The following is a 27303-nucleotide window of genomic DNA, read 5'->3' as shown; positions in this document are numbered from 1 at the left end:
AAAAACACGCTACTTACCAAAACTAACGCAAGCAGAGTTAGAACAACTAAATAAGCCCAAAACAAAAGAAGAGATTGAAAAGGTGATCAAAAAACTCCCAACAAAAAAGAACCCTGGTCTGGACAGCTTTACTGCAGAGTTCTACCAAACTTTCTAACACCACTACTACTAAAGGTATTTCAGAGAATAGAAAAGGACGGAATACTCCCAAACTCATTCTATGAAGCCACCATAACCCTGATACGAAAACCAGGCAAAGACACCACAAAAAAAGAAAATCACAGACCAATATCCCTTATGAATTTAGACACAAAAATCCTCAACAAAATTCTAGCCAATAGAATTCAACAACAAACCAAAAAAATAATTCACCATGACTGAGTTTTATACCAGGTATGCAAGGATGGCTCAACATTACAAGAACGATTAATGTAATCCATCATATAAATCAAACAAAAGACAAGAACCACATCCGTTGATGCAGAAAAGCCATTTTAAAAAGTCCAACACCCATTCATGATGAAAACTCTCAGCAAAATAGGAATAGAAGGAAAATTCCTCAACATAATAAAGGGCATTATACAAAGCCAACAGCCAACATCATCCTAAATGGAGAGAGTCTGAAAGCATTCCCCTTGAGATTGGAAACCAGACAAGGATGCCCTTTATCACCACTCTTATTCAACATTGTGCTGGAAGTCCTAGTCAGAGTAATTAGGCTAGATAAAGAAAGAAAGGGCATCCGGATTGGCAAGGAAGAAGTGAAAGTATCTCTATTTGCAGATAACATGATCTTATAGAGAGAAAGCCCTAAAGAAACCTGAAGATAACTACTGAAACGAATAGAAGAGCTCAGCAGAGCATCAGGATACAAGATAAACATACAAAAATCAGTTGGATTCCTCCACACCGACAAAAAGAACATCGAAGAGGAAATGAACAAATCAATACCATTTACAATAGCCCCCAAGAAGATAAAATATTTAGGAATAAATCTTACTAGAGATGTAAAAGACTTATACAAAGAAAACTACACGACACTACTGAAAGAAATGAAAAGAGACCTACATACGTGGAAAAACAAACCTTGTTCATGGATAGGAAGACTTAACATTGTAAAAATGTCTATTCTACCAAAAGCCATCTACACATACAATGCAATTCCAATACAAATTCCAACGCCATTCTTTAATGAGATGGAGAAACAAATCACCAGCTTCATATGGAAGTGAAAGAGGCTCCGGATAAGTAAAGCATTACTGAAAAAGAAGAAGAAAGTGGGAGGCCTCACCCTACCTGATTTTAGAATCTATTATACTGCCACAGTAGTCAAAACAACCTGGTACTGGCACAACAACAAAAACACAGACCAATGGAACAGAAGTGAGAATCCGGACATAAATGTATCCACGTATGAGTAGCTGATATTTGACAAAGGCCCAAATTCAATGAAATAGGGAAAAGACAGTCTCTTCACAAATGGTGCTGGCAGAACTGGATATCCATCTGCTAAAACAATGAAACAAGAGCCATACCTCACACCATGCACAAAAACTAACTCAAAATGGATCAAAGACCTAAATATAAAATCTAAAACAATAAAGATCGCAGAAGCAAAAATAGGGACAATACTAGGAGCCCTAAAACATGGCATAAGCATTATACAAAACATTACTAACACTGCAGAAGAGAAACTAGATAACTGGGAGCTTCTAAAAATCAAACACCTATGCTCATCCAAAGACTTCGCCAAAATAACCCAGATAAAAAATGGGGAAAAGATACGAACAGACAGTCACTAAAGAAGACGGCCCGCTTGGCGCGCCCCTTCCCGGCCACCCTTCCGCACCGGTTTCGGGTTCTTCCGATCTCCCGGCGCCCTTCACCTGCAGATCCCGTCAGTACCGCGGACCGGCGAACGCCTCGCGTCCCCTGCGGACAGACCTCGCGCGGTGTCCGGGTCCGTGGCGCCGGACTGACGCGGGCCATGGCAAGCGGCGCCGCCAAGTACCGGCTGAGCTGCTCGCTCCCGGGCCACGAGCTGGACCTACCGGGCCTAGTGAGCTGTCTCCATCCGCCGGGGACTTTTGTGTCCGTGTCCCGAGACCGCAGGGGCTTTACAGAAATGCACTGTATAAGTGGCCAATCCAATTTTGTATCTTGTGTATGCATCATACCATCAAGTGACATCTACCCTCGTGGACTAATCGCCACTGGAGGAAATGACCACAATATCTGCGTTTTCTCACTGGACAGTCCAGCACCACTTTATATACTAAAAGGTCACAAAAACACTGTAGTCTTTCTTCTGGAAAATTTGGGACATTACTTAGTGGGTCATGGGACACCACTGCTAAAGTCTGGCTGAATGACAAATGCATGATGACCTTGCAGGGTCGTACAGCTGCAGTATGGGCAGTAAAGATAGTACCTGCACAGGGATTGATGTTGACTGGATCAGCAGACAAGACTATTAAACTGTGGAAGGCTGGAAGACGTGAGAGGAATTTTATGGGGCATGAAGACTGTGTAAGAGGTTTGGCAGTTTTAAGTGAAACAGAATTTCTTTCCTGTGCAAATGATGCTGGTATTAGAAGGTAGCAAATCACTGGCAAGTGTCTTGAAGTATATTATGGCCATACCAACTATATTTATAGCATATCTGTCTTTCCCAATTGTAAAGATTTTGTGACAACAGTAGAAGACAGATCTCTAAGAATCTGGAAACATGGGGAATGTGCTCAAACAATCCGGCTTCCGGCTCAGTCTATATGGTGCTGCTGTGTGCTAGACAATGGTGATATTGTGGTTGGTGCGAGTGATGGTATCATTTGAGTTTTTACAGAATCAGAGGATCGGACAGCAAGTGCTGAGGAAATCAAGGCTTTTGAAAAAGAACTCTCTCAGGCAACCATTGATTCCAAAACTGGTGACCTAGGGGACATTAATGCTGAGCAGCTCCCTGGGAGGGAACATCTGAATGAACCTGGTACTAGAGATGGACAGACTTGTCTAATCAGAGATGGAGAGAAAGTCAAAGCCTATCAGTGGAGTGTTAGTGAAGGAAGGTGGATGAAAATTGGTGATGTTGTTGGCTCATCTGGTGCTAATCAGCAAACATCTGGAAAAGTTTTATATGAAGGGAAAGAATTTGATTATGTTTTCTCAATTGATGTCAATGAAGGTGGACCATCATATAAGTTGCCATATAATACCAGTGATGATTCCTGGTTAGCTGCATACAACTTCTTGCAGAAGAATGATTTGAATCCCATGTTTTTGGATACAAGTGGCTAAGTTTATTATTGATAACACAAAAGGTCAAGTGTTAGGCCTTGGAAACACCAGTTTTTCAGATCCGTTCACAGGTGGTGGTCGGTATGTTCCGGGCTCTTCATTGGGGCCTTGTAATGCTCTGCCTGCAGCAGAACCTTTCACAGGTGCTGGTCGTAATGTACCAGGTTTTACAAGTATGGGAACTCCTGTGGCTGGAGTTTATCCATTTACAAGGAATAGTGCGTACTGATCAGCTACGTCTAAAATAGTGAATATTTACTTCCCCAAAAAAGAGGCTGTGACTTTTGACCAAGCTAACCCTACACAAATATTAGGTAAACTGAAGGAACTTAATGGAACTGCACCTGAAGAGAAGAAGTTAACTGAGGATGACTTGATACTTCTTGAATGTCTCTAATATGTAATAATTCTTCAGAGAAACCCGCAGCCCAGCAACTTCAGATTTTGTGGAAAGCTACTAACTGGCCTGAAGATATTGTCTTTCCTGCCCTTGATATTCTTCGGTTGTCCAATAAACATCCCAGCGTGAATGAGAACTTCTGCAATGAAAAGGAAGGAGCCCTGTTCATCAGTCATCTTCTCAATCTTCTGAACCCTAAAGGAAAGCCAGCAAACCAGCTGCTTGCCCTCAGGACTTTTTGCAATTGTTTCATTGGCCAGGCAGGACAAAAGCTGATGATGTTGCAGAGGGAATCACTAATGTCCCAGGCAATAGAACTGAAATCAGGGAGCAATAAGAACATTCACATTGCTCTGGCCACACTGACCCTGAACTACTCTGTTTGCTTACATAAAGACCATAACATTGAAGGGAAAGCTCAATGCTTGTCAGTAATTAGCACGGTCTTGGAAGTTGTACAAGACCTAGAAGCCACATTTAGACTTCTTGTGCCTCTTGGGACACTTATCAGTGATGATTCAAATGCTGTACAATTAGCCAAGTCTTTAGGCGTTGATGCTCAAATAAGAAAATATACCTCAGTATCAGAACCAGCTAAAGTAAGTGAATGCTGTAGACTTATACTAAATTTGCTGTAGCAGTGGGCAGGGGGCTGAGATTTTAAGTTAATTACTTTTTTCTCTCAGATTTTACATGACTGATAACAGATGGTAAAACAAAATACTGTGGATGAAGTAACATTTCAGATATTGTAAAGGGGGGAGGGGTGACAAAGGAAAAATAAAAAATTTTTGCACTGATAAAAAAAAGAAGACATTCGGGTAGCTAACAGATACATGAGGAAATGCTCACAATCTTTAGCCATTAGAGAAATGCAAATCAAAACTACAATGAGATTCCATCTCACTCCAACAAGGCTGGCATTAATCCAAAAAACACAAAATAATAAACGTTGAAGAAGTTGTGGAGAGACTGGAACATTTATACACTGCTGGTGAAAATATAAAATGGTACACAACCACTTTGGAAATTAATTTGGCCCTTCCTTAAAAAGCTAGAAATAGAAGTACCATATGACCCAGCAATCCCTCTCCTTGGAATACATCCTAGAGAAATAAGAGCCTTTACACAAATAGATATAGGCACACTCATGTTCATCGCAGCATTGTTTACAATAGCAAAAGGATGGAAGCAACCAAGGTGCCCATCAATGGATGAATGGATAAATAAATGATGGTATATTCACACAATGGAATACTGTGCATCGATAAAGAACAAAGATGAATTCGTGAAACATTTCATAACATGGAAGAATCTGAAAGGCATTATGCTGAGTGAAATTAGTCAGTTGCAAAGGACAAATATTGTATGAGACCACTATTATAAGAAGTCAAAAAATAGTTTAAACAGAGAAGAAAATATTCTTTGAGGGTTACGACAGTGGGGAGGGAGGAAGGGAGAGGAGTTTTCACTAATTAGACAGTAGATAAGAACTATTTTAGGTGAAGGGAAAGATAACACACAATATAGGAGAGGTCAGCACACCTGAACTAAACCAAAAGTAAAGAAGTTTCCTGAATAAAGTGAATGCTTCAGAGGCCAGCTTAGCAGGGGAGGGAGGGGGTTTAGGGACCATGGTTTCAGGGTACATATAAGTCAACTGGCATAATAAAATCTATTAAGAAAACATTCTGCAACCCACTTTGGAGGGTGGTGTCTGAGTTCTTAAATGCTAGCAAGTGGCCATATTAGATGCATCAGCTAGTCTCAACCCATCTGGAGCAAAGGAGAATGAATAACACCAAAGGCACAAAGTAATTGTGAGCCCAAGAGACAGAAAGTGCCACATAAACCAGAGAACTACATCAGCCTGAGACCAGAACTAGATGGTTCACGGCTATAACCAATGACTGCCCTGACTGGGAACACAATAGAGAAGCCCTGAGGGAGCAGGAGAGCAGTGGGATGCAGACCCCAAATTCTTGTAAAAAGACCAGACTTAATGGTCTGACTGAGACTAGAGGGGCCCCAGAGGTCATGGTCCCCAGACCTTCAGTTAGTCCAAGACAGGAACCATTCCCAAAGCCAACACTTCAGATAGGAATTAGACTGGAAATTTTTTTTTTTTTTTTTTTTTATGGGATAGAAAATGATACTGGTGAAGAATGAGCATCTTGGATCAAGTAGATGCATGAGACCATGTGGGCAGCTCCTGTCTGGAGAAGAGATGAGAGGGCAGAGGGGGTGAGAAGCTGGCCAAATGGACACAAAAACAGAGAGTGGAGGGAAGGAGTGTGCTGTTTCTTTAGAGGGAGAGCAACTGGGAGTATATCGCAAGGTGTATGTAAATTTTTATATGAGAGACTGACTCGGTTTGCAAACTTTCAGGTAAAGCACACTAAAAAAGAAAAAAAAGAAAGAATTACAGCAATTCCCTCATCTCTCAAATGGCCTGATAATTACATAACTAGGAACTGGCAGACCTCGGCATAAAAAAAAAAAAAAAAAAGTTCAGAAGTTTAGAGCCCTTACACCCCTGTTTTGGATTTTAAAAAGGTGGTGACACTATATACCACAAAAAGGATATGTATTTCCTGATTTATGTTAGATGTATAGTATCTTCTGTTTGTAGTCGTTAGGCGCTGTCTGGTCGGTTCCGACTCATAGTGACCCCATGCACAACAGAAGGAAACACTGCCTGGTCCTGCTCCATTTTAGTGGTTCTCTGTTTTCTCCTGTAGCATGTAAGTTCTATTCATCAAAAACTTAATATTAATGTTATTGAATTCATAATTGCTTGTCTTGTCAGCCTGACACATTCATTGTGCTGCAGCTATTCTTTTCAAGAGAATAGATTCCTTTCGGATCTCAAATCCAAAATGCAAATGCGGGGTCAAACTCTTGCTCAATGGAAATACCTCAGGAAGTGTATTCCATCTATGGGTACTCAACAGTATAAAGGAGAAAACAATATCAGCACAAAGTCTGATGTCACAACAACCAAGACAGAAGGTGAGTATAAAAGCATTTGTTTAACAGGAAAAAATCTTTAAAAGCATGCTATTAAAAATATATATACAAAAAGTGAAAATGCGGAACATTTAGAAAGCTATCTAATCAAACTAATAATTTGTGAATTTCAAACAAATATTAAAATAGAAAAAATATATATTGGTAGGATTTATGCTCAAACTTCATTAACGGTTCTTCTGCAAATGGGTTGTGTCCTTCCTGAGTATAAATTCATTCATGAGAAAAACTTTTCCGACTCATTGACCAAATGTGTCTGACTTTGACTATTTCAATGAAATGTCTCCAAAAAGTAGAATGGGAGGGCACAAAGTTACTCTTCTTCTTCTTCTTTTTGCAAATAATGGAGAATTCGGGCAGTTCTCATGATATACCACAGCGTGAGGCCAGGTAGATGACCCTGCAAATCTTTTCGGGTTGGTTCCTCTGCCATGCCCACGTGTTGTTGGTGTTAGTTTCCAAGTCAGCTCTGACTCATGTCTACCCCTCGTGTGTGGAGTAGAGCTGCTGTCACAGGGTTTTCAAGCCTGTGCCCTTTCAGAAGCAGAGCTCCAGGACTATCTTCCAGGGCACCTCTGGGTGGGTCTGAACCACCAGCCTTTCAGCTAGTAGTTGAGTGCTTAACCACTTAATTCTTCAAAAAGCCTTGGCTCCTTTTATTGAAAAATAGTATTTAGAAACTAAAATCTGGATGTTAGATGTGTTTATTGATATTGAAATGCCAACATTTCTAACTCCTTTCAGCCAACATAACCAAGAATTATTGTATGTATACTAAGATATTTAAATACACAATTCTGTATTTCTGTATCTATTTTTCTATGTCATGAATTTGAGTGCATATCGTTATCTCCAACTTTAACCCAGCATCACAGTGTTTATTCTAGTTTTCTCCGTTGCTTATCTTCAACATCTTTTTCTGACAGTGAAAAGCCCAGCTCTCGTCCCTACAATCTAATTACTGATCTGGTCAACTTGATGGCAAATAGTTTGAGAATTGCCAGTCTATAGTAACCTCCACATAATTCAAATACAGCTCAAAATATCATCTTGGGACTGTGAAACCCAAAATATTCTATAATACCACCTAGTTTAGTAATTCTCTGACTTTAACTTCCTAAGGAGCATCCAGAAATTCTGCTTTGCCAATGTACTCTTTCTTACCAATACTGTCATTGACATATGACTGAGCCTCCCCCATCCTTAAAAAGAAAAAAATAAGACCTACTAACATTTCAAACTGGGGCAATTTTACCGACTACAGTGTCACTCATGAGAATGCAAGGTGCGTCAGGGCATGAGCAGCGTTGCCAGTCAATCCTAAATGCGACACTCACAAAGGAAATGCTGACATATGGCAAAATTTGAGATCTAGACAGCCTATGTTTGTTGGATAAATGATTATTCTAATAATTTAAAGAGAGTACATTTTATCTTTAATAATTTTCCTAGGGGAAAATTAGATTGTGACAGTTATTATGTGTGGGAGATTTCTTAAGTTATTGAGATGACATTGAATTCACTGGCAGAGTTGGGATATCAGGGATTCCATATCTATTACCATTATTATAAATTAGTTTTTAAGTATGAAGAAATCTTTAAACTGAATAACGTATTTACCTTGTTTGGATAGGCTTAGTCCCAAAGTTCTCACCTAACAATCCCATGTCAAATTCAGGAGGGAATGTGATATTATTAATAGCGTCCCTGTGGAATCTTCTCAGAGGAGATGGCATGCAAAGAATACCTTGCCACAAATATAACAATAAGTATCTCTGTTTGCTTACTTTTTGTTTGATTGTTACAGAAGTTAAATCTATTTTTTAAAAAACCCAAATCTATATTACTTTCACTCATATACCATACTGTTACAAGACTTTTGACAATTTTAGCATTTTGATGAAAAGAATACTTCATATTTTGAAGACTTTACCTTTAAAACAGAGGTAATAATTATAACTACATAAAAGTTAGAAAGACTTGGTGGTGCAACGGTTAGGTGCTAGGCTGCTAACTGAAAAGTTGGCAATTCAACTCACCCAGAGTCTCTGCAGGAGAAAGACCTGGCAATCTTATTCCATAAAGATTACAGCCTAGAAAACCTTATGGGGCGGTTTTACTCAGTGTCTCGAGGTTGCTATGAGTTGGAATCAACTCAACAATATCTAACAACACACAAACATTATTAATAGAAAATAAAGATTGATAATTTATGTAAAACGATTAGCATACTGCTTGTATATTTGATAAACTTATTAAATGATTGTCATTACCACTGCAATAAAAATCTTAATAACGATAATAATGTGGTATGGTTTTGGATGGTAAAATTAAACATCGAGCTTCATCTATACAAAGTAATTCTTAAAATCACAACGAATGATATTTACAATATCAATATAAAATATCAAATCTACTAGACAACACTGACCGTTGATTAAGCTTTATTATTTCTTAATCCAACAAAATTGCAAAACACAGGGGAGTATCCAGTTCAACAAAATGACCAGAGTCTACAGATAAATTTATATATCACGTCTTTTCAAAAAATTGTAATGTGTATTTAATTTGTGCAAGATAGTGTTCTAGGTCCTAAGAATACAATGATGAATCCAACAAATTTTTCTCCTGTTATAGAACTTCTATTCTAATGGAAAGATTCGTAATAAATAAACAAGCATATAACAATACTATTAGATGGTGAGAAGCCCTTGTGACTACGGTGGAGAAGTGTTCCAGGAAGAGGAAATAGTAGACGCACAGACATTGAGGTTACAACACAATTGTCATGTTCTAGAAAATGCCAGAATGCCAATGTGGCTAGAGGGTAATAATCCAGGCAGAGAATTGCAGTGGGAAAAAAGAACACTTTTAAATGATAAAACAACTATCATTCTAGAGTCCTAATCCACAACTAATAGGGTCACTATGAGTTGGAATCAACTTGATAGCACACAACAGCCAGTTGAATAAGCCTAGGCAAGTCATCAGAACTTTATGTTAGTTCCCCTGGCCATTGATTACCATCAATATGTTGACATATTTCTAACGGAGAACAACATATTGATCAGCAATGTTGTTTTCTGCACCAAGTAAGAAGAGCGTGAAATCAGTAAAATCCTTCCTTAATACCGCTTCCACTGAAATGTCTTCAACTAGTAGACCGATATCAGTAAGAACAGAAGAAACTAACAAAAGAAGCCCTTGACTAGTCAAACAGCTTTCTACGAATTGACCAGGCATCCAAAGGACTATCTTCTAAACCCCTCAACTTAGGGAAAAGAAATATGAGGCATCCTAGAGAAAAGCTTTCTTTGACTAGTTAAGTTAGCATTGTGACAAAGCTTTTAGTTGATACTTGGCTTCATAACTTGTTTCCTTTATTTTAGGATAAAATTCCAGATGAATAGCCCTAGTTACAGAATGGGCAACTATAGTAGATGCTTTAGGAAACAGAGAGGTCACATAGACCTTTGAAATCTTATTTCTCAGAAATTCAGAAAAGCATAATTAAGTATGGAAACCCATGTTGTTGTTTTTTTTTTGCATGTCATTGAGTCATTTCCAACTCCTAGCAGTGGTATATGGCAGAGTAGAACTGTTCCATGAGGTTTCTTCAACAGTAATCTTTACAGAAGGAGATTGCCAGGTCTTTTCTCTCAGGGGGTGGCTGGTGGATTTGAACTGCAGACCTTTCAGTTAGCAGTCAAGTGCTTAACCATTGAGCCACCAGGGCTTCTTATGTAGAAACTCATAGACCCACTAAAAACAAGAAAGAATATAATTATATAGTATATTTTAGTGTGAATCCACTTGTTAACAAATGTTAAAACATTGATATATTAGTCTAATCTGATATTCCAAGAGGAAAACTCCTTAATTTACTACATTAAATTTGTTTATATGAGCAGCCAAGCTCTGTTCATTGGGCATGATCTTTATTGCATGATTGTTCATGCCATTATGCACTATAACTCTTGTGTGTGAGGAGATATGAGAGCTAGGAGACTGGTATAGCAGGGCAGCCGTAGTCATAAATTGCATATAGACACTTACAGTGGTTGTTACAAATCTGAACAAGAAGCCCGTGAACTTGCATTAAACAAAGTTACAGGTGAAATATATGCAAGATTCACTGTATGAAGTTTCTGAAGTCCTGTCTAAAAGACGGTGGTGTTGGCTTTCTGTGCCTTCCTACAGAAAGTCTTCTATCACTATTATATCTTTATTTAATTGCTTAACCTGCTACTATATTTTAAGAAACAAGAATTGGTAAATCAAATATAATTTCTAGAATACTTAAATTTAAATTCTTTGGTTCTTAATTGCACATAGGATCAAACGGCCAGTTCAGGAACAGTACCCATGCCCCTAAGTTGGCTTTCTTGCTTGTTTTTTTTCCCTCTCTTAAGTATCCTACTGGAGTTATTGATTTAGTATATCAGTTCTAGACTACAAGTCATGGCATTTTACAACACAGCATAAGTAGAGAGAGGGCATTTGACCAAATGGACCAAATGCATTTGCCAGTCCAAAAAAAAAAAGTCACTGTATATGCATAGAATAATTATATAATATCAGAAACTTATAGTTCACATATATGTAATTCCCATCCTGATTACCATTCACAAAATAGAACCAGCCTGTGACCTCTAGGCATTGGCTACTTTTTCCTGTTTCAGTGGAAGTGTCACATTTATACACCAAGAAAGCAGAAATGTAAGATTCTGTACTCCTCAGAATTATATTCCAGGTTAGTGTTATGGTTAGAAATTATTTAACAGAAATATAAAGGGGAGATTTTAAATTCATAGCCAGTATATAAAAAAGTTAAGTGCACCTTTGTTTCTCCACACACTCAATCGACAATCTATTCCACAAGATAGTTCCTACCTGCTTTTCAAAGCCAAATTCAAAACCTAACACTGATATTCAATAACTACAAATGTATTTTTAAAGCAAACTAATAATAACATCTGAAGAGTTAGGGGAACCTTAGGGCAATATTATCATACTAAAGGTAGAAAAAAGATAAAATTTGGGTAAAACTGTCCATCAGAAGTTCTTCAAAAACAGAATCACATCTTCAAATCTACAGCCTTCCTTGGAATCCCAGTGGAGCGTGGATTGTAATTTTTCTGATAATTTTACTTGCATCATGCTCTCAGGATAAACCTTTTGGGACTGAAACACTGACAAAACCGTGCAGTCTGTTGCCACCCAGACCCATTTTAAGGAGAAATAGAAGTGTTCTCTACCCAGGTAGGTTAAAAGGCTATATTTCAAAATGGCAGACTTTGAGTCATTGGTGGGTTGAAAAAGAAAAAAAAAAAAAAAGCTATAAGCTCAAGATAAGCAAGTTAAAAATGAAGTAGTGCAATATCATAGAGTGAAATTAAAACAGAGTATATTTTCTTAAATAAAGATAAGCAATGATATTTCATCTAATTTCAGTTTTGTGTATATTTATGTGTTATGATATGGAAATAGTTCTTATTAGATTGAAGGAAATAAAAATCTCAGTTTATAATCTATGAGGAGGTTTGGAAAAATTAGGCTCTTGATGACCAGATTACTATCTAGGTCAAAACTCTCCATTCTACCTTTACAATAGCTAGAGATTTTACCCAGTACTAGTAGAAGGTACATTACACTGTGGTCATAAATATATTACTAGTGATATTTCTGAAACAAAGCATATGCTTTAAGAATAAGGGGAATAAATATTAAAGCATTATTACAAAAATTCATCTTTAATTCCCCATTAACTACCATCTGAAGAGAATACATTAAGAAATGAATTTAAAAAAGCATGGTTCTGAACCATAAAATGTCTGTAGTCTGTCAGCAGAAGAGGTATGGAAACGTATATCACTATAAATGTAAGAAGAAGTGTAAACTAAGTATGTCTAAAGTGGTTCTAGAGCACAAACATGAAAGATGTCTCTACACGGGAAAAAAACAAACAGTTCTTTATAGAAGAGGTGATTTTTCAGTAGGATAAATTGGAGTTTTCCCTTCAATTGTCCAATTTTGTTGATGAGAATACAACTAGGACTGACACAGGCAAAAATTGATAAACATCAAAGGATGTGTTGCAATTAATGGATAGAGTCCAGTCGTATTAACTGAACCAGTAGATGTCCACTGGGGTTTGGAGAGACTGGACTGGAATTGAGATTATAAAATATATTCAGGGACTAGATTGTGAAAAGTCACATACGCTTTTTAAATGTAATTCATACTTTCAATATACCATAAAGTAGTTTGTGTGTACAAAATTTTAAAGACATTTGTGTTTTAGAAGTGGAGAAAAATAATTAAAAGGAAGAGACAAGAAAAATAGATAAAGTTGGAAAAACTTTCTTCCATTGCAGTCTGGTCTATTGTTTGTTCTTTCACTGCTCTATCTTCAGCTTCTGAGTAGTGCTTGGAAATTACTAGGTCTCGAAATACACTATTAACTGAATAAACTACAAGAACAGCCTAAGGAGGTAGCAGTTAAGTATACCAAGAGAAATTGTAAGGGTAGAACATGCACAGTCCTGGTCATAAATCAGAGTGGGTGATGATCCTAGAAGCTATTTATAGGTAAGTGTCTTATGCATTTATGCTAGTAAAAATGGTGATGTCTTATGGTGGTCTAGCCTGGAGTTTTTAAACTGTTCTGTAACTATGAGTAGATCATAAATTCAATGTATATGATCCTGACCAGCATTATTTGGATTAAATAGGATAAAACAGATTACAGTAGAACACTACAGAACATGCAAGATGAGTACATGCCAGGTATTGACAATATTGTTTTGGATATGTTTATTAGTTTCGTATCATAACAAGTAGTATTTTTTTTTTCCTGTGGTTTTTGGCCAAATAATTTTGAGTCTGAAAGCAAGTAGTCTAAAGAAGAGTGTTGGTCTGAGTAGCCCTATAAACAATTTTTTTATCTTTATTTTTCTATTTCCTTATTCTTCTCTTTTTCCTGAAAGTTGATTTTCATTTGTTTCACATGCAATTTAGACAGTTGGGATTCATGGCCTCCTCTGTCCTTATTTTCCTCAATTTGCATGTTGTTATCGTTACACATTAGATACCCATCTGTATTAGGGTTTCGGGAGGGAATACAACAATGTATTTAGGATACAATTAAGGTGAATTAGTATTATTTGAAAGTTATAATTTACCACATAGTAGTTGTTCAATAAACATATTGAATGAAAAAAAAATCCCTGGTATGTAATTTCCTTGTTAAATTGAACCAGAATTGTAAGTACATAAGAGCTAATAGTAAATACTGACTAAAACCAAAAACCAACCCCTTTGCTATCAAGTCAATTCCAACTCATGATGGCACGACAAGACAGAGTTGAACTGCCCCATAGGGATTCTAAGGCTGTAATCTTTACCTAAGCAGACTGCCACATCTTTCTCCCGCAGAGTAGCTGCAGGGTTCGAACTGCTGACCTTTTGGTTAGCAGCTAAGTGCTTAACTATTGTGCGACCAAGCCAAAAACTTGTTGCCATCCAGTCACCACTCATAGCGACCCTATAGACAGAGTAGAACTGCTCCATAGGGTTTCCAAGGAGCTGCTTGTGGATTCAGACTGCCCACCTTTTGGTTAGAAGCCAAGTTCTTAACCACTGTTCCACCAGGGCTCCACTGTGTCTCCAGGGCTCCTTAAAATCTAAATAAATGTGAGGAAATACACAATCTTATTTCACTTGCATAATAGGTATTGTTAGTGTAATTTCCAAATTATATAAAGAAATTTATTTAAGTTTCACTAACAAATATTTGTTCTCATTTTTCATGTGTAATGTTGAGAGAGAGAGAAGAAAAAACCAGAACTGGAGAAGGAGGAAGGAGAGGTAAAGATATGGCATTTGACATTTGTGTGTTAATAGCAAAAACTCTAGTTCTATATTAGTTACACTTTCCTAAAATAAATTTTACTTGGATAATCAATAATTCAATTATGAAAATCAATTAAAAAGAATTAGAAAACAAAGAAAGACATCCAATTTAAAATACAGTAAGAAAATGAAAATCAGTACACAAAATATAATTCAAATATATATTTCTTTAGTAAATGCAAGAAAAGTTAAAAGTGGCAGGTTGATTCAAAGCTCTGAGAAAGCAGATACAAATTTTATGTTAAATTGTAATACACTTAAAAATTATTTTAGGATTTATTCTCGGCATTGTATCAAGCAAAACCTGGAAATAATCTGTGTGTCCAACAACAAAATAAATAGGGTATACTGAGAGCATAATGGTGATGTATTTGGACCCTTAGTCAGAAAGACATATATTTGAAACCCGCCTGTATTTTAGACCAGACTCCTAGTATGATAATCCCTATATAAGCAGCAAACTCTGTAAAAAATATTAAGGTACAAAAACACCGTTTATAGAAATGGTAAAACAGATTTTTTTTTTTCTCTTATTCCTCATCCAGATGCCCTGGAGAGACACATGGCTCAGAAGAATTGCACCCAGGTGACAGAATTTATTCTTGTGGGTCTCACAGATCACCAGGAGTTGAAGATGCTCCTCTTTATGGTATTCTTATCCATCTACCTTTTCACAGTAGTAGGCAACCTGGGATTGATCCTAGTCATTAGAGCAGATGCAAGACTCAACACACCAATGTACTTCTTTCTTAGCCATCTGGCTTTTGTCGATTTCTGTTACACTTCTGTCATCACACCCATAATGCTTGGAAATTTCTTGTACCAACAAAATGTCATCTCCTTCAATGCATGTGCTGCTCAGTTAGGCTGCTTCCTTACACTCATGGTATCAGAATGCTTGCTACTGGCCTCCATGGCCTATGATCGACACGTGGCCATTTGTAACCCTCTCCTGTATATGATCACAATGTCCCCAGGAACCTGCCTTCAGCTGGTAGCTGTCCCCTATAGCTATAGCTTCCTGATGGCCCTGTGTCATACCATCCTCACCTTTCGTCTCTCCTATTGCCACTCCAATATTATCAATCATTTCTACTGTGATGACATGCCTCTCCTCAGGCTGACTTGCTCAGATTCTCACACCAAACAACTATGGATTTTCGTCTGTGCTGGTATCACATTAATTTTCTCTGTATTGATCATTTGTGTCTCCTACATGTTCATCATTTCTGCCATCCTGAAGATGCGTTCAGCTGAGGGCAGGCACAAAGCCTTCTCCACATGCAGTTCCCACATGTTGGCAGTAACCATATTCTATGGGACTCTGATCTTTATGTACCTACAACCAAGCTCAAAACATTCTCTTGATACAGACAAGATGGCCTCTGTCTTCTATACAGTAATCATTCCAATGTTGAACCCCTTGATCTACAGCCTCCGAAACAAGGATGTGAAAGATGCCCTAAAGAATGTCATCATTAATAGAAACCAGGCACTTGTATTCACGAGATTAAGAAAATAACTTAATAAAAGTGGGCTTTCCTTCATTACTTGCTTTTTTTTTTTTTTTTCCCCACCATTAAGAAAACTAGTAGATTGCTTTGGTCTTGTTGATCAATAAAGATCTGTTCACTGCATAATGATATCATTCTCTACTTTCCTTGTGAGTTTGACTTAGAGTTATATTTCCTATGTAGAAGGTATAAGAATTAACATCAAATTTATCATTTCTCAAAAGTAAAAATATGTAAAAAAATAATTTACTGGTCTTCTCTGATGGAGGTGCTGGCCCAGATAAACATGCAGACAACTTCAACATCCAGTTCAGAATTCTAAGAGTGCTGCAATAATATATTCAACATTAAAATCCAAGACACAAGTATAAACCAATGATTTCAATTCAGAGTGACATTTCCCCCAGGGAATATTTGGCAATGTCTTGAAACAAGCTTGATTGTACAATAGTTTGATGCTATTGTTATCTAGAGGGTTGAGGCATGGGATGTTACTACATATCCTACAATGTACAGGAAAGCCCTCACACAAATAATGACCTAGTCCAAAACGACAATAGAGCAAAGGTTGGGAACTTCTGCCCTAAATAATTATTTCCTTAACAAGTGCTGTTGGGGGGAGAGTTCTATATATTTTTTTAGGGTGAACCCAGTGATAGTGTCATTCAAGCAAGTCTTCTATATCCTCACTGATTTTGTTTACTAGTTCTATCTCTTATTAAGAGTGCTATATTAAAATACCCAGTTAACAATGTTGAATTACATCTTTCACTGTTCTTATATGTCACTTTTTATTTCATATATTTCAAGATGTTTTTGTCAGTTGTGCATGAATTCATAATCACTATATCTTACTTGGAAACCCTGATTTATATTTTGTCCTTAACATGTTGTCCATCCTCAGTTAAATACTTGTCTTCCTAAATTATTGGAAAAACAAGAACAAACACCACAGTTGGAAACAGAAAAATTGCCATCCTGATTGCTCCCCCCTCCCCCCCGCAAAGCTTTTTGCAGTATAGAGGATTATTTCCAGTTTCCTCTGAGACATATTATTTCTTATTAAGGATTGAAGCCTTGTTCTTCCTGTATACACTTGCTATGGCCAAAGGTAAGAAAACACCCGGGAGGGGTGCTCTTCCAATGAGTTCATCAAGGAACTTAAATAATAACAGACAGTAACAACCTAAATGAGGAAACCGATGCTTCATGACCGTTTCAAAGGGTAAGCCAAAGATGGAGTGTTATGCCTTACAATATCAGGAATAGATCCTTGGGGATATGGATATTCAGTCCTTTGAAAAGTAAGGGGTAAATATTTTTCGGAAGGTAATTCTTCTTATCTTTCTTTCAAAGACACTTTCAAACCCCATCATTAAACAACAGCAACAATAATATGATAAATTAAAACAATAAAGAAATAATTAGCATTTCAAAAATGAGGGATCATTAAGGCAATAATGTCATACTAAAGGCAGAGCTATAGATCTATGCTTCTTCAAAACCAGAGGAAGACATGAATTAATCTCCAACCTACCTTGGGCTCCCAGTGGAGTGTGGGATGTAATTTTTCTGATGATCTTACTTGCATCATGTTCTTAAAACCCTTTGGGACAAAGCTGCTGACAAAACTGAGGTGTGTTGCCACGCAAACTCACTCGGAGAAGAAATAGGAGCACCCTCCAGCTAGGCATGTCAGAAGGCTATGCCAAAATTGGGGTGAAGATAAGCATTTGTAATAATGGGGTAAGATACAATCAGTGTTTTTAATAAGGTAAAAACATAAAACGTCAGTGTACCCTAGTAATAATTCTGGGTATGTATATTTATATACCCAGATATGATGGTGTCACTCTGAATATGTATATGTGTTTTATGTCATCTTATAAGATACATTTCTTACAGTGGGTCATGGCCAAGAAATTCTGAAAGCCACTAATCTAGAGAAGGTTGCTGGTTTCAGGGGTCCTGCCGAAAAGTGCTTAATTTTCTCTCTCTCTCTTGTTTTTCTTCTTATTCTCTTTTTTCCTTAAAAGGACATTCATTTCTTCAAATGCAAATTAAAGCACATGAGAGTTAAGATTTCCTAGATCTATATTTTCCTCCATGCCAAATGTAGCTATCATTAGACATTAAAAATCCATCAGTGTATCGGAATTCCAGGATGAAGTTTAACACATGTATTTAGGATAAATTTAAAGTGAGTAGCAAGCTTTGAAAGTAACTGCTTACCACAAAGTAGCTTCTCAAGAAACATATTAAATTCAAGCAAAGCAAATAATCCATAACCCGAGACCTGTCTGAGATTACTTGAGCCAGAGTTGCAATATGCAAAAGCCATAAAAAAACCCAGTGCTGTTGAGTCGATTCCGACTCATAGTGACCCTAGAGGACAGAGTAGAATTGCTCGATAGAGTTTCCAAGGAGCACCTGGTGGATTCCAACTGCCAACCTCAAAAGCCACTAGTTAATTTTAAAAAGAAAGTCAGGAAATATGAGTTCACATTTTATTTTTATAAAATGTATTCCAAGTTTAATTTCCAGAATGTACAAAATAATATATATGTTTTTCTCAAAATTGTTTTTCATTTTTCGTATGTAAAATAAAAGATAGAGAGAGAAGTATGACATTTTGTGTTTTAGCAGCAAAAATCTCTGTTTTTGTATGTTATCTTGTCCTAAACCAACCTTTATATTGACATTCATATTTCAATTATGAACAACAGTTTAAAACAGTAGGTAAAATATATGAAGATATGCCACTTAAAATAATACAGTAGGAAAACAAAAAATAATTTTAAATAATTCAAATTTATATGCTTTTAAATAAATAATGAAAAAGTTGCTGGAGCCATACAAATTGATATAAATCTGTCAGAAAGCACATACCACTTTTATTTTAGTTAAGCAAAATATTTGAAAAACCTGCTTGTATTTATTTCATTTGATCATGTCAATCCATGCTTTAGATACAAAGAAAGCTGAGAAGCACTGTATCAAGAATCACTTGGAAACACTTGAACCATACTACAATAGAATTAATTGGGTATATTGCAAATGTATCTGTGAACACGAACTTCTGGGTCAGAAAACACATGGGTTTGAATTCCAGGTGTACTACATACTAGCTGTCTGAAGTTGTTTTAGGTATTTAACCTGTCTGAGGCTTCTTATCTTATCTGTAAAATGGACATAATGAGACTATATTTATCATAAGGGGAAAAATGAAGAAAATAAACTCCTATGAGCATGATACTGTGTAGTATTTGCATTATTAAGATAACTATGAAGATCGTGTGGCAAGCTATGATGGGTTTTCTGTGGTAAATGACGGAACTAGAATAGAAGAACAGGATTCTATCACTGTCTGTATTGTGTGTGGAGTTTGTATTTGCACAGGGCTGAAGACAGGTCTGTCAGGGCAAGGCCACCACAGAGACTGATCATCCTTTATGTTATTAATATTAACATTTCTACAACAAAAACAGTAGTTTAAATTTTAGAAAAATTAAGTTTCAATTTTAAATAATATAATGTACAAGATCATTGAATAGAGACAGAGCCAGTATGGACTGACTCCTCTTCCATAGTTTTGTGTATTTTTTTAATTGTTGTAAAAATACAAATAACACACGTTTGCCAATTCAACATTTTTCGTGTGTGCAATCCAGCGGTGCCAAGTACATTAATCACATTGTGCAGCCCTCATCAACATCTGTTACCAGAGATCCCATCGTCATAAACCGAAACTCAATGCTTCCCAAATAATGATTTCCCCTCTGCCCGTCCCTTCAGTCCTTGGTAACCATGATTAAGCTCTGTTCTCCATACATATACCTATCCTGGGTATTTCATATAAGTGGGATCATGCTGAACTCGTCCTTTTGTGATTGTCTTACTTCACTCGGCATAGCGTTTTCAAGGTTGATCCATGTTTTAGCATGCATCAGGGCTTCATTTTCCTTTATGGCTGAGTAGTGTTCTGTCGGATGTATATGACACATTTTGTCTACATTCATGAGCCAAGTTCATGTTACAGAGTTTTTAACTTTGCATATACAATGAATTTGTGTGGAGAGAAATATGCCTTTCCTACGAATATCTCTTTTTACTTTCTGTGTCATCCCAGACTATTGCTAATATTTTTAATATTGCCACTTTCATATTGACAATAAAAACTCCATTCAAGATATTACATAAAAAGATCATTTATACAAATGGCAACTTGGACTAATCTCTCTTCTTCCTCATCCAGATGCCCTGAAGAGGCACATGGCTCAGATAAATTGTACCCAGGTGTCAGAGTTTATTCTTGCGGGCCTCACAGATCACCAGGAGTTGAAGATGCTCCTCTTTGTGGTATTTTTATCCATCTACCTTTTCACAGTAGTAGGCAACCTGGCTTTAATTCTTGTCATTAGAACAGATGCAAGATTCAACACACCAATGTACTTCTTTCTTAGCCACCTGGCTTTTGTCGATTTCTGTTACTCTTCTGTCATCACACCCAAAATGCTTGGAAATTTCTTGTACCAACAAAATGTCATCTCCTTCAATGCATGTGCTGCTCAATTAGGTTGCTTTCTGGCTTTCATGACAGCTGAGTGCTTGCTACTGGCCTCCATGGCCTATGATCGATATGTGGCCATTTGTAGCCCACTACTGTATATGGTTGTAATGTCCCCAAGAATCTGCCTTCAGCTTGTAGCTGCCCCCTATAGCTATAGCTTCTTGGTTGCACTGTTTCATACCATCCTCACCTTCCGTCTCTCCTATTGCCATTCTAACATAATCAATCATTTCTATTGTGATGACATGCCTCTCCTCAGGCTGACTTGCTCAGACACTCACTCCAAACAGCTGTGGATCTTTGCCTGTGCGGGTATCATGTTCATTTCCTCTCTTCTGACTGTCTTTGTCTCCTACATGTACATCATTACTACCATTCTGAAGATGCGTTCCTCCGAAGGAAGGCACAAGGCCTTCTCTACATGTGGTTCCCATATGCTGGCCGTCACTATTTTCTACGGAACCCTGATCTTTATGTATTTACAGCCCAGCTCAAACCATTCTCTTGACACAGACAAGATGGCCTCCGTCTTCTACACAGTGATCATTCCCATGTTGAACCCCTTGATCTATAGCCTCCGGAACAAAGAGGTGAAGTATGCTCTGAAGAAAACTGTCATCAATAAAAACCAGGCCTTTCTGTCCATGAAATTAAAAAAGTGACTTGAATAAATAAAAATAGACTTTTCTTCATGGCCTGATTTTTTTTTTCTTTCCTATTAGAAAACTAGTAGAATGCGTGTTTTTTAGTAAGTGATCAAATTATTTTTTAGTAAGTGATCAATACATATTAATTACCTCCACATGAAATTATTTTCTAGAGACTTCCACTTAGAATGAGATTTTAAATGTACAAGTAACCATAAGAATTTACAGCCATTCTTTCATTCCTCAAATGGAAAATATATTGAAAGGTAATTAATTATCTGGTTCACAAGAATTAACAATTTTATCATTTCTGAAATGCACAATGTATAAAAAATCATCAATTATCCAGGTACACAACTAAGCACAGACAGAGCATGGAAAATAGTTCAGGTCCCTTAAAGCCCAGTTAAGGATTGTAAGGCTGATCTGAAAATATACTCCAAGTGAGAAGCAAAGACATAGAGCCCAAGTAATGTTTTCCTGTTTTACAAAGTTCTTGGAAAATGTACAACCATATCATACTGGCTCATATTTATACTTTTAACAAATTGCCTTTATTAAAGAGTTATTATTCAGTTAACAGTACTACACTTTGATTCTATCTCTGTCACAGATTTAACTTCTACTGATGTAGAAGTCTTGTTTGGTCTCTACCAACTAACTTCTTAAGTGAACTACTTTTCCTATGCCTATGGTATCTCATTATATATATATATATATTTCCAAATTATCTAAAAACAAAATATAAATCAGGGAAAGGAAACCAGGTGCACAATAAATTCTAAGTAAATACACACAGTAATTAAAACATCATAGGCCATTTTTTCAATAGCAAGGATTGTATGCAGTTATTTTGGACAAAGCTTGGTTAAGTCAATCACTATTTATTAAAGGATAGTATATGATACAATGAACCCAGTAGGCAATGTAGGCTAGTGAGAAGGGCATATATACATCTTGTTGTCACAAGAATATAGTTTAATTCCAGACTTTTCAGTTTACTATGAGTGTGCTCTCACTGAATACCAATTTATGAGTTAAATGGGGCTAACATTACTAGGTTTAGAGTCTTGAGGACTGAAAAAACATAAAAATATGTAACTGTTCACGGTAAATCCCTCCCAAAAAATCCAAAACCATTGCCCTAGAGTCGATTCAGACTCACGGTGACCCTAAAGGACAGAGAAGAACTGCCCCATAGGGTTTCCAAGTAGCAGCTGGTAGATTTGAATGGCTGGCCTTTCAGTTAGCAGCCAAGCTCTTTAACCTTTGCTTTAACAGGTCCATATATATACATAAACACATGTATGTATATGCATACATATGTATATGCATGTGTGTGTGTGTGTGCACTGAGAGAGAGAATGGAATGATAATTTTATAATTTTTAATTAGGCAGAAAGAGGTTTTGAGTTTGTGACTCGTGCATGTCTTTATATAATTTGTTTTCCTTCCCTGTTATATGTAGTGGCCATTGGAGGCGATTATGTACAAATAAAAATATTTTTAAAAATCCTCTCTTGGGTTATTCTTCGGGTGTCTTCTGCACAGTGTCCATTTTTTATGATTATACTAATACCTTTTGTGGTGTTTTAGGGGTATGGGGCTTGTATGATCCAAAATTCTCAAAAATGTTAATTCCTGTTGGTTCAGGTACAATATTATATACTTATAAATAATGATTCTGTGACTTCTTTCATTGCATTGGCTAACACACTGAGAGAAATGTTTAGTCAGAGTCGTGATTGCCTTGACTTTGAGTTGAGTCGAGATATCTCTGTTTTGCCATGACATATTTCACCGTAACATATTGCCCTGAAGTATGTCAATTCTTTTCCCTCTAATCCTATACGTCCATTCTTTTTTCATTGCAGTACTTATCCCGCTAACCCTTTTTAATTCAGCTATCACCTGTCTCCTTTAACAATAGACTACTGAGCATCTGGAATTTCTATCTGGAGCAAATCCCTTCAGGCCAAAAGCAGGTAGAACTGAAAGCTGAGAATAACCTTAGGATCAGTAAGGAAAAGCTCTCCAGTACGGTCATCACAACATAAGGATGAGTCGACTTCATAATCCAAGAAGCTAAGATCACTTAATAAGGATGTGCTGGAGAAAATGTTATACTTTAACGCATTCCATGGCCAAAGGCAGTCATTCAGCAGTGACTGAGCTCACCCTCTTGGGACTCCCAGACAATCCAGAGCTTTGGGCCTTTCTTTTCTGGATCTTTCCAGTGATCTACTTAATCAGTGTCATGGGTATTCTTGGGATCGTTATGCTAATTCAGATCAGTCCTAAGCTTCACACACCTATGGGTTCATTCCTCAGCCATCTAGCTTTTGTTGATTTTTGCTGTATCGCCTCTGTTACCCCAAACACGCTGGTGAACTTCTTCTAAGAAATTAAAAGAATATCCTTAGCTGCTTGTGCCACTCAGTTGTGTTGTTTTATCATGTTTGGATTTGGGAGGTGTATATGCTCTCAGTCATGGCAAGTGAATGGTATATAATGGTATATAGCTGTTGTAGGGTAAAAACATCACGAAGTTTAGTAAAGCAAAAGTAAAGTTTTATTCAGCATGTATTCAAAAAGACAAAGTGGGAAGGAGACAAGAATGCTGCCAAAGCCGTGTCTGCCTGAGTCCAAAAACTATTACAGAATAAGCAAAAGTGGGAAAATAGACGAGCATGCTGCTAGAGCTATGCCTGCTCGAGTCCACAGAACCTTACAGAATTATCAGTATATATTAACATCACAAATAGGCAAAGCCATTGAAAGCGTCACCTTTTATTTACAGGTTGGCTAGAAACCACTATATCTCTGTGAGTCTGCATTTTGAATTGTCTTTCTTAATAAGCACTGGTACAGTTTTCACTAATGACAGGAAGATCCTCAAATGGTCCAACAAATCTTATTATTCACTAAATGCTAATAAAAAAGATAAGAGTGAAAAGTGTGTCAGTCTTTTGACAGTTTTATGATTTGTTTATATGAACATCTTCCCTAAAAGATGTTTTCCAAGATTGTCCTAGCTATTGTCTTTATACCTCAGGGCCCATGTGTCCTTGTGAGGCCAGCTTCAAGGTAGGTCACATTCTAGGAAAGGAATAATGGCTCCAATATCACCTCCTAAATCATAAAACCAAAAAACCAAATCCAGTGCCTTAGAGTCGATTCCGACTTGTAGTGACCTTATAGGACAGAGTAGAACTGCCCCATAGAGTTTCCATGGAGCACCTGGAGGATTTGAACTGCTGACCCTTTGGTTAGCAGCCATAGCACTTAACCACTGCGCCACCAGGGTTTCCAAAAACAAACCCACTGCCACCGAGTTGATTGCAGCTCATAGCGATCCTATAAGACAGAGTAAAACTTCCCCATAGGGTCCTAAATCATAGGTATTTGCAACCCTTTATACCATTGTCAAGAATAAAAGCATCTGTATTCCAATGGTGGTTAGTACATATTTATATGGCTTTTCTGTGGAACTCCTACAGGCAACTCTTTCATTCCATTTGTCTTTTTGTGAGTCAAATATAATAAATCACTTTTATTTTGATGACATTCTCCTGATTGTTCTGGACTGTCACTTAACTCGTCATAAATTTCTCAAAGAAATGCTATTGTTCACACTTGCTGGTTTCCATACTCTTTTCTCTCCCGTCATTGTCCTCAGCTCCTATAGATTCATTCTATTTGTGATTCTGAGGATTAATTCTGCTGAAGGCAAATGAAAAACATTTTCTGCTTGCGCCTCCCACTTGACTTCCACCACCATATTTTACTGGACAATTGTCTTCATATGCATTGCTGTTGTCATTATGTGCTGTAGAGTCGATTCCAACTTATAGTGACTCTATAGGACTGAGTAGAACTGCCCCACATGGTTTCCCAGGAGTGGCTGATGGGTTTGAACTGCTGACCTTTTGGTTAGCAGCCAAGCTCTTAACCACTATGCCACCAGGTCTCCACCTCTTTCTCTGCATACTGACAAAATAGCTTCTGTTTCTATATTGGGTAATTTCCATGCTAAATCCTTTAATCTACAGCTTAAGAAAACAGGAAGTCAAAAATGCTCTGAGCAGAATTATGGAAAAGCTGTGTTCTGTGATAAAATCAATAACCTATGGGCTAACTGGAAGCTCTGGTGGTGTAGTGGATAAGTACTATGGGTGCTAACCAAAAGGTTGGCAGTTCAAGTCTAACCGAAAGCCCTCTGAGTGAGGAAGCAAAAACAAATTTTCCACACTAAAAAAATGGCTGTAGTAGAATCAATTTTGTATCAAAATGATGCATTAAGATACCATTAATAACTTTTTTTAATTTTATAATATTAAAAACATTAATGTGGACACAGAGAATACTTTAATTTTCTGATTTTATTTTCTGTGATTGTGAAAAGTATTACTATTAATGATACTGAAAAACATGAGAATGAAATAAATTCAGCTGCAAAGAGTAGGTTAAATTTTGTTTCATAGACCATTCAAAATCCATCATTTTCTAATTTTTATGGAGGACTATTGACATGAGTACTTTTACTTCCTTGACCTTACACTGGTAGAAGGAATGTTCATCTTGATTACTAAAGCAGCTGTAGCTTTAAGTCTTGGAAGGTATTTACAGAATATCCACCATCTTCCCATCAGATGAACCTGAATATAATTGTAGGTGCTGAGGAGCCAAGAGGGACAGTGGCATCAACCCTGGTGGACAACCAAACTCAAACAAACTAAATAGGCGACTCAAATTTTGACAAATGATACAAATATGTCCTTTGGATTAGAATAAGGTCTGTATGTTATATAACAACACCATTATCATAAAAACAAAACTAAACCCGTTGCCATCAAGTCACGCCCAACTCATAGAGACCCTACAGGACAGAACAGAACTGCCCCACAGGATTTCCCAGGAGTGACTGGTTGATTCAAACTGCTGACCTTTTGGTTAGCAGCCGAGCTCTTAACCACTGTGTCACCAGGGATTTAATAACACCAAATCAATGTTAATTTGCTGAATTTGATAAAACGTCTCTGCTCAGCTGCTAACCAAAAGATTGGTGGTTCAAACCCACCCAGCAACTCCCCGGGAGAAAGATCTGGCAATCTGTTTCCATAAAGATTGCAGGCAAGGTATTGAAATACATCTGTGGTTCTTAATTCATTTCTTCAATTAAATATCAGTCACGAGAGAATGAATCTGGCTCTTTCAGATTCAATTTAGTTGGTTCACATTTGGAAGTCAAGTACTTTACAGGCATATGAGAGAAAATGAGCCTCTGTATCTGTTGTAGTCATTTTTCACCAAGGCTAAGGTCAGCGGGGAACTCTGGTGGCATAGTGGTTAAGAGCTCAGCTGCTGACCAAAAAGTCAGCAGTTCACATTCACCAACTGCTCTTTGGAAACCCTATTGGGTAGTTCTACTCTGTTCTACAGGATCACTATGAGTAGGAATCCACTTGAAGGTACCAAAAGACAAGGTGAGCTCTGCCCTTATCAGAGATGCTTTGAATCACAGCACTACCAGTGTCTAAAGAACACCTGGTGGATTTGAACTGTCAACCTTTTGGTTAGCAGCTGTAGCTCTTAACCACTATGCCACCAGGGTTTCCTTAAAGTCTATACATGCTTCATAATCTTCTGTTTGCATAAGTTTAGATGTCGAAAAATTCAGGCATATGTGAAAAAGGAAAGGGGAATAGCATATAGCTGAAAACCTCTTTGAGCTTAAAATTAAAACACTAAGAGATACCATTTCTCTCTTATGCAGATTTTAAAACATAAAACTTTGAGTTGTCTGACGGAAAACAGGCACCCATATACACTGTTGATATAAATGTAAAATAATGTCAAGCCTACAGAGTTCTTCAAGAGATTGAAAAGGAAAATTAAGATTCTTTTAAATTAATCATTGCTATGGAGTAG

The 27303-nt window shown here is 37.2% G+C and overlaps 2 protein-coding genes and 1 pseudogene across 2 annotated transcripts; all 3 read left to right on the top strand.

Annotated features, from left to right (window-relative positions):
* The first annotated feature begins 1987 nt into the window (after nt 1–1987).
* Nucleotides 1988–4509, top strand: LOC100667938 (phospholipase A-2-activating protein-like; annotated as a pseudogene).
* A 10694-nt stretch (nt 4510–15203) lies between these two features.
* On the top strand, nt 15204–16163 carry LOC135231868 (olfactory receptor 8U8-like). The gene has a single exon (XM_064289066.1). It carries the CDS (start codon nt 15204–15206, stop codon nt 16161–16163), a length of 960 nt encoding a protein of 319 aa, XP_064145136.1.
* Nucleotides 16164–20427: 4264 nt separating this feature from the next.
* Nucleotides 20428–21628, top strand: LOC135231866 (olfactory receptor 8U9). The gene has a single exon (XM_064289065.1). The coding sequence runs from the start codon at nt 20428–20430 to the stop codon at nt 21385–21387; it is 960 nt and encodes a 319-aa protein (XP_064145135.1). The 3' UTR covers nt 21388–21628.
* The last annotated feature ends 5675 nt before the right edge of the window (nt 21629–27303 follow it).

Source organism: Loxodonta africana, chromosome 7 (genome assembly GCF_030014295.1).
Source record: "Loxodonta africana isolate mLoxAfr1 chromosome 7, mLoxAfr1.hap2, whole genome shotgun sequence".
NCBI lineage: Eukaryota > Metazoa > Chordata > Mammalia > Proboscidea > Elephantidae > Loxodonta > Loxodonta africana.
The sequence above is the reverse complement of the archived record's forward strand: the minus strand, read 5'-3'. Positions and strand labels throughout refer to the sequence as shown.

What these genes read in the sequence shown, in the direction of transcription:
- LOC135231868 (XM_064289066.1), top strand. Translation starts at nt 15,204, where the DNA reads ATGGCTCAGAAGAATTGCACCCAGGTGACAGAATTTATTCTTGTGGGT.
- LOC135231866 (XM_064289065.1), top strand. Translation starts at nt 20,428, where the DNA reads ATGGCTCAGATAAATTGTACCCAGGTGTCAGAGTTTATTCTTGCGGGC.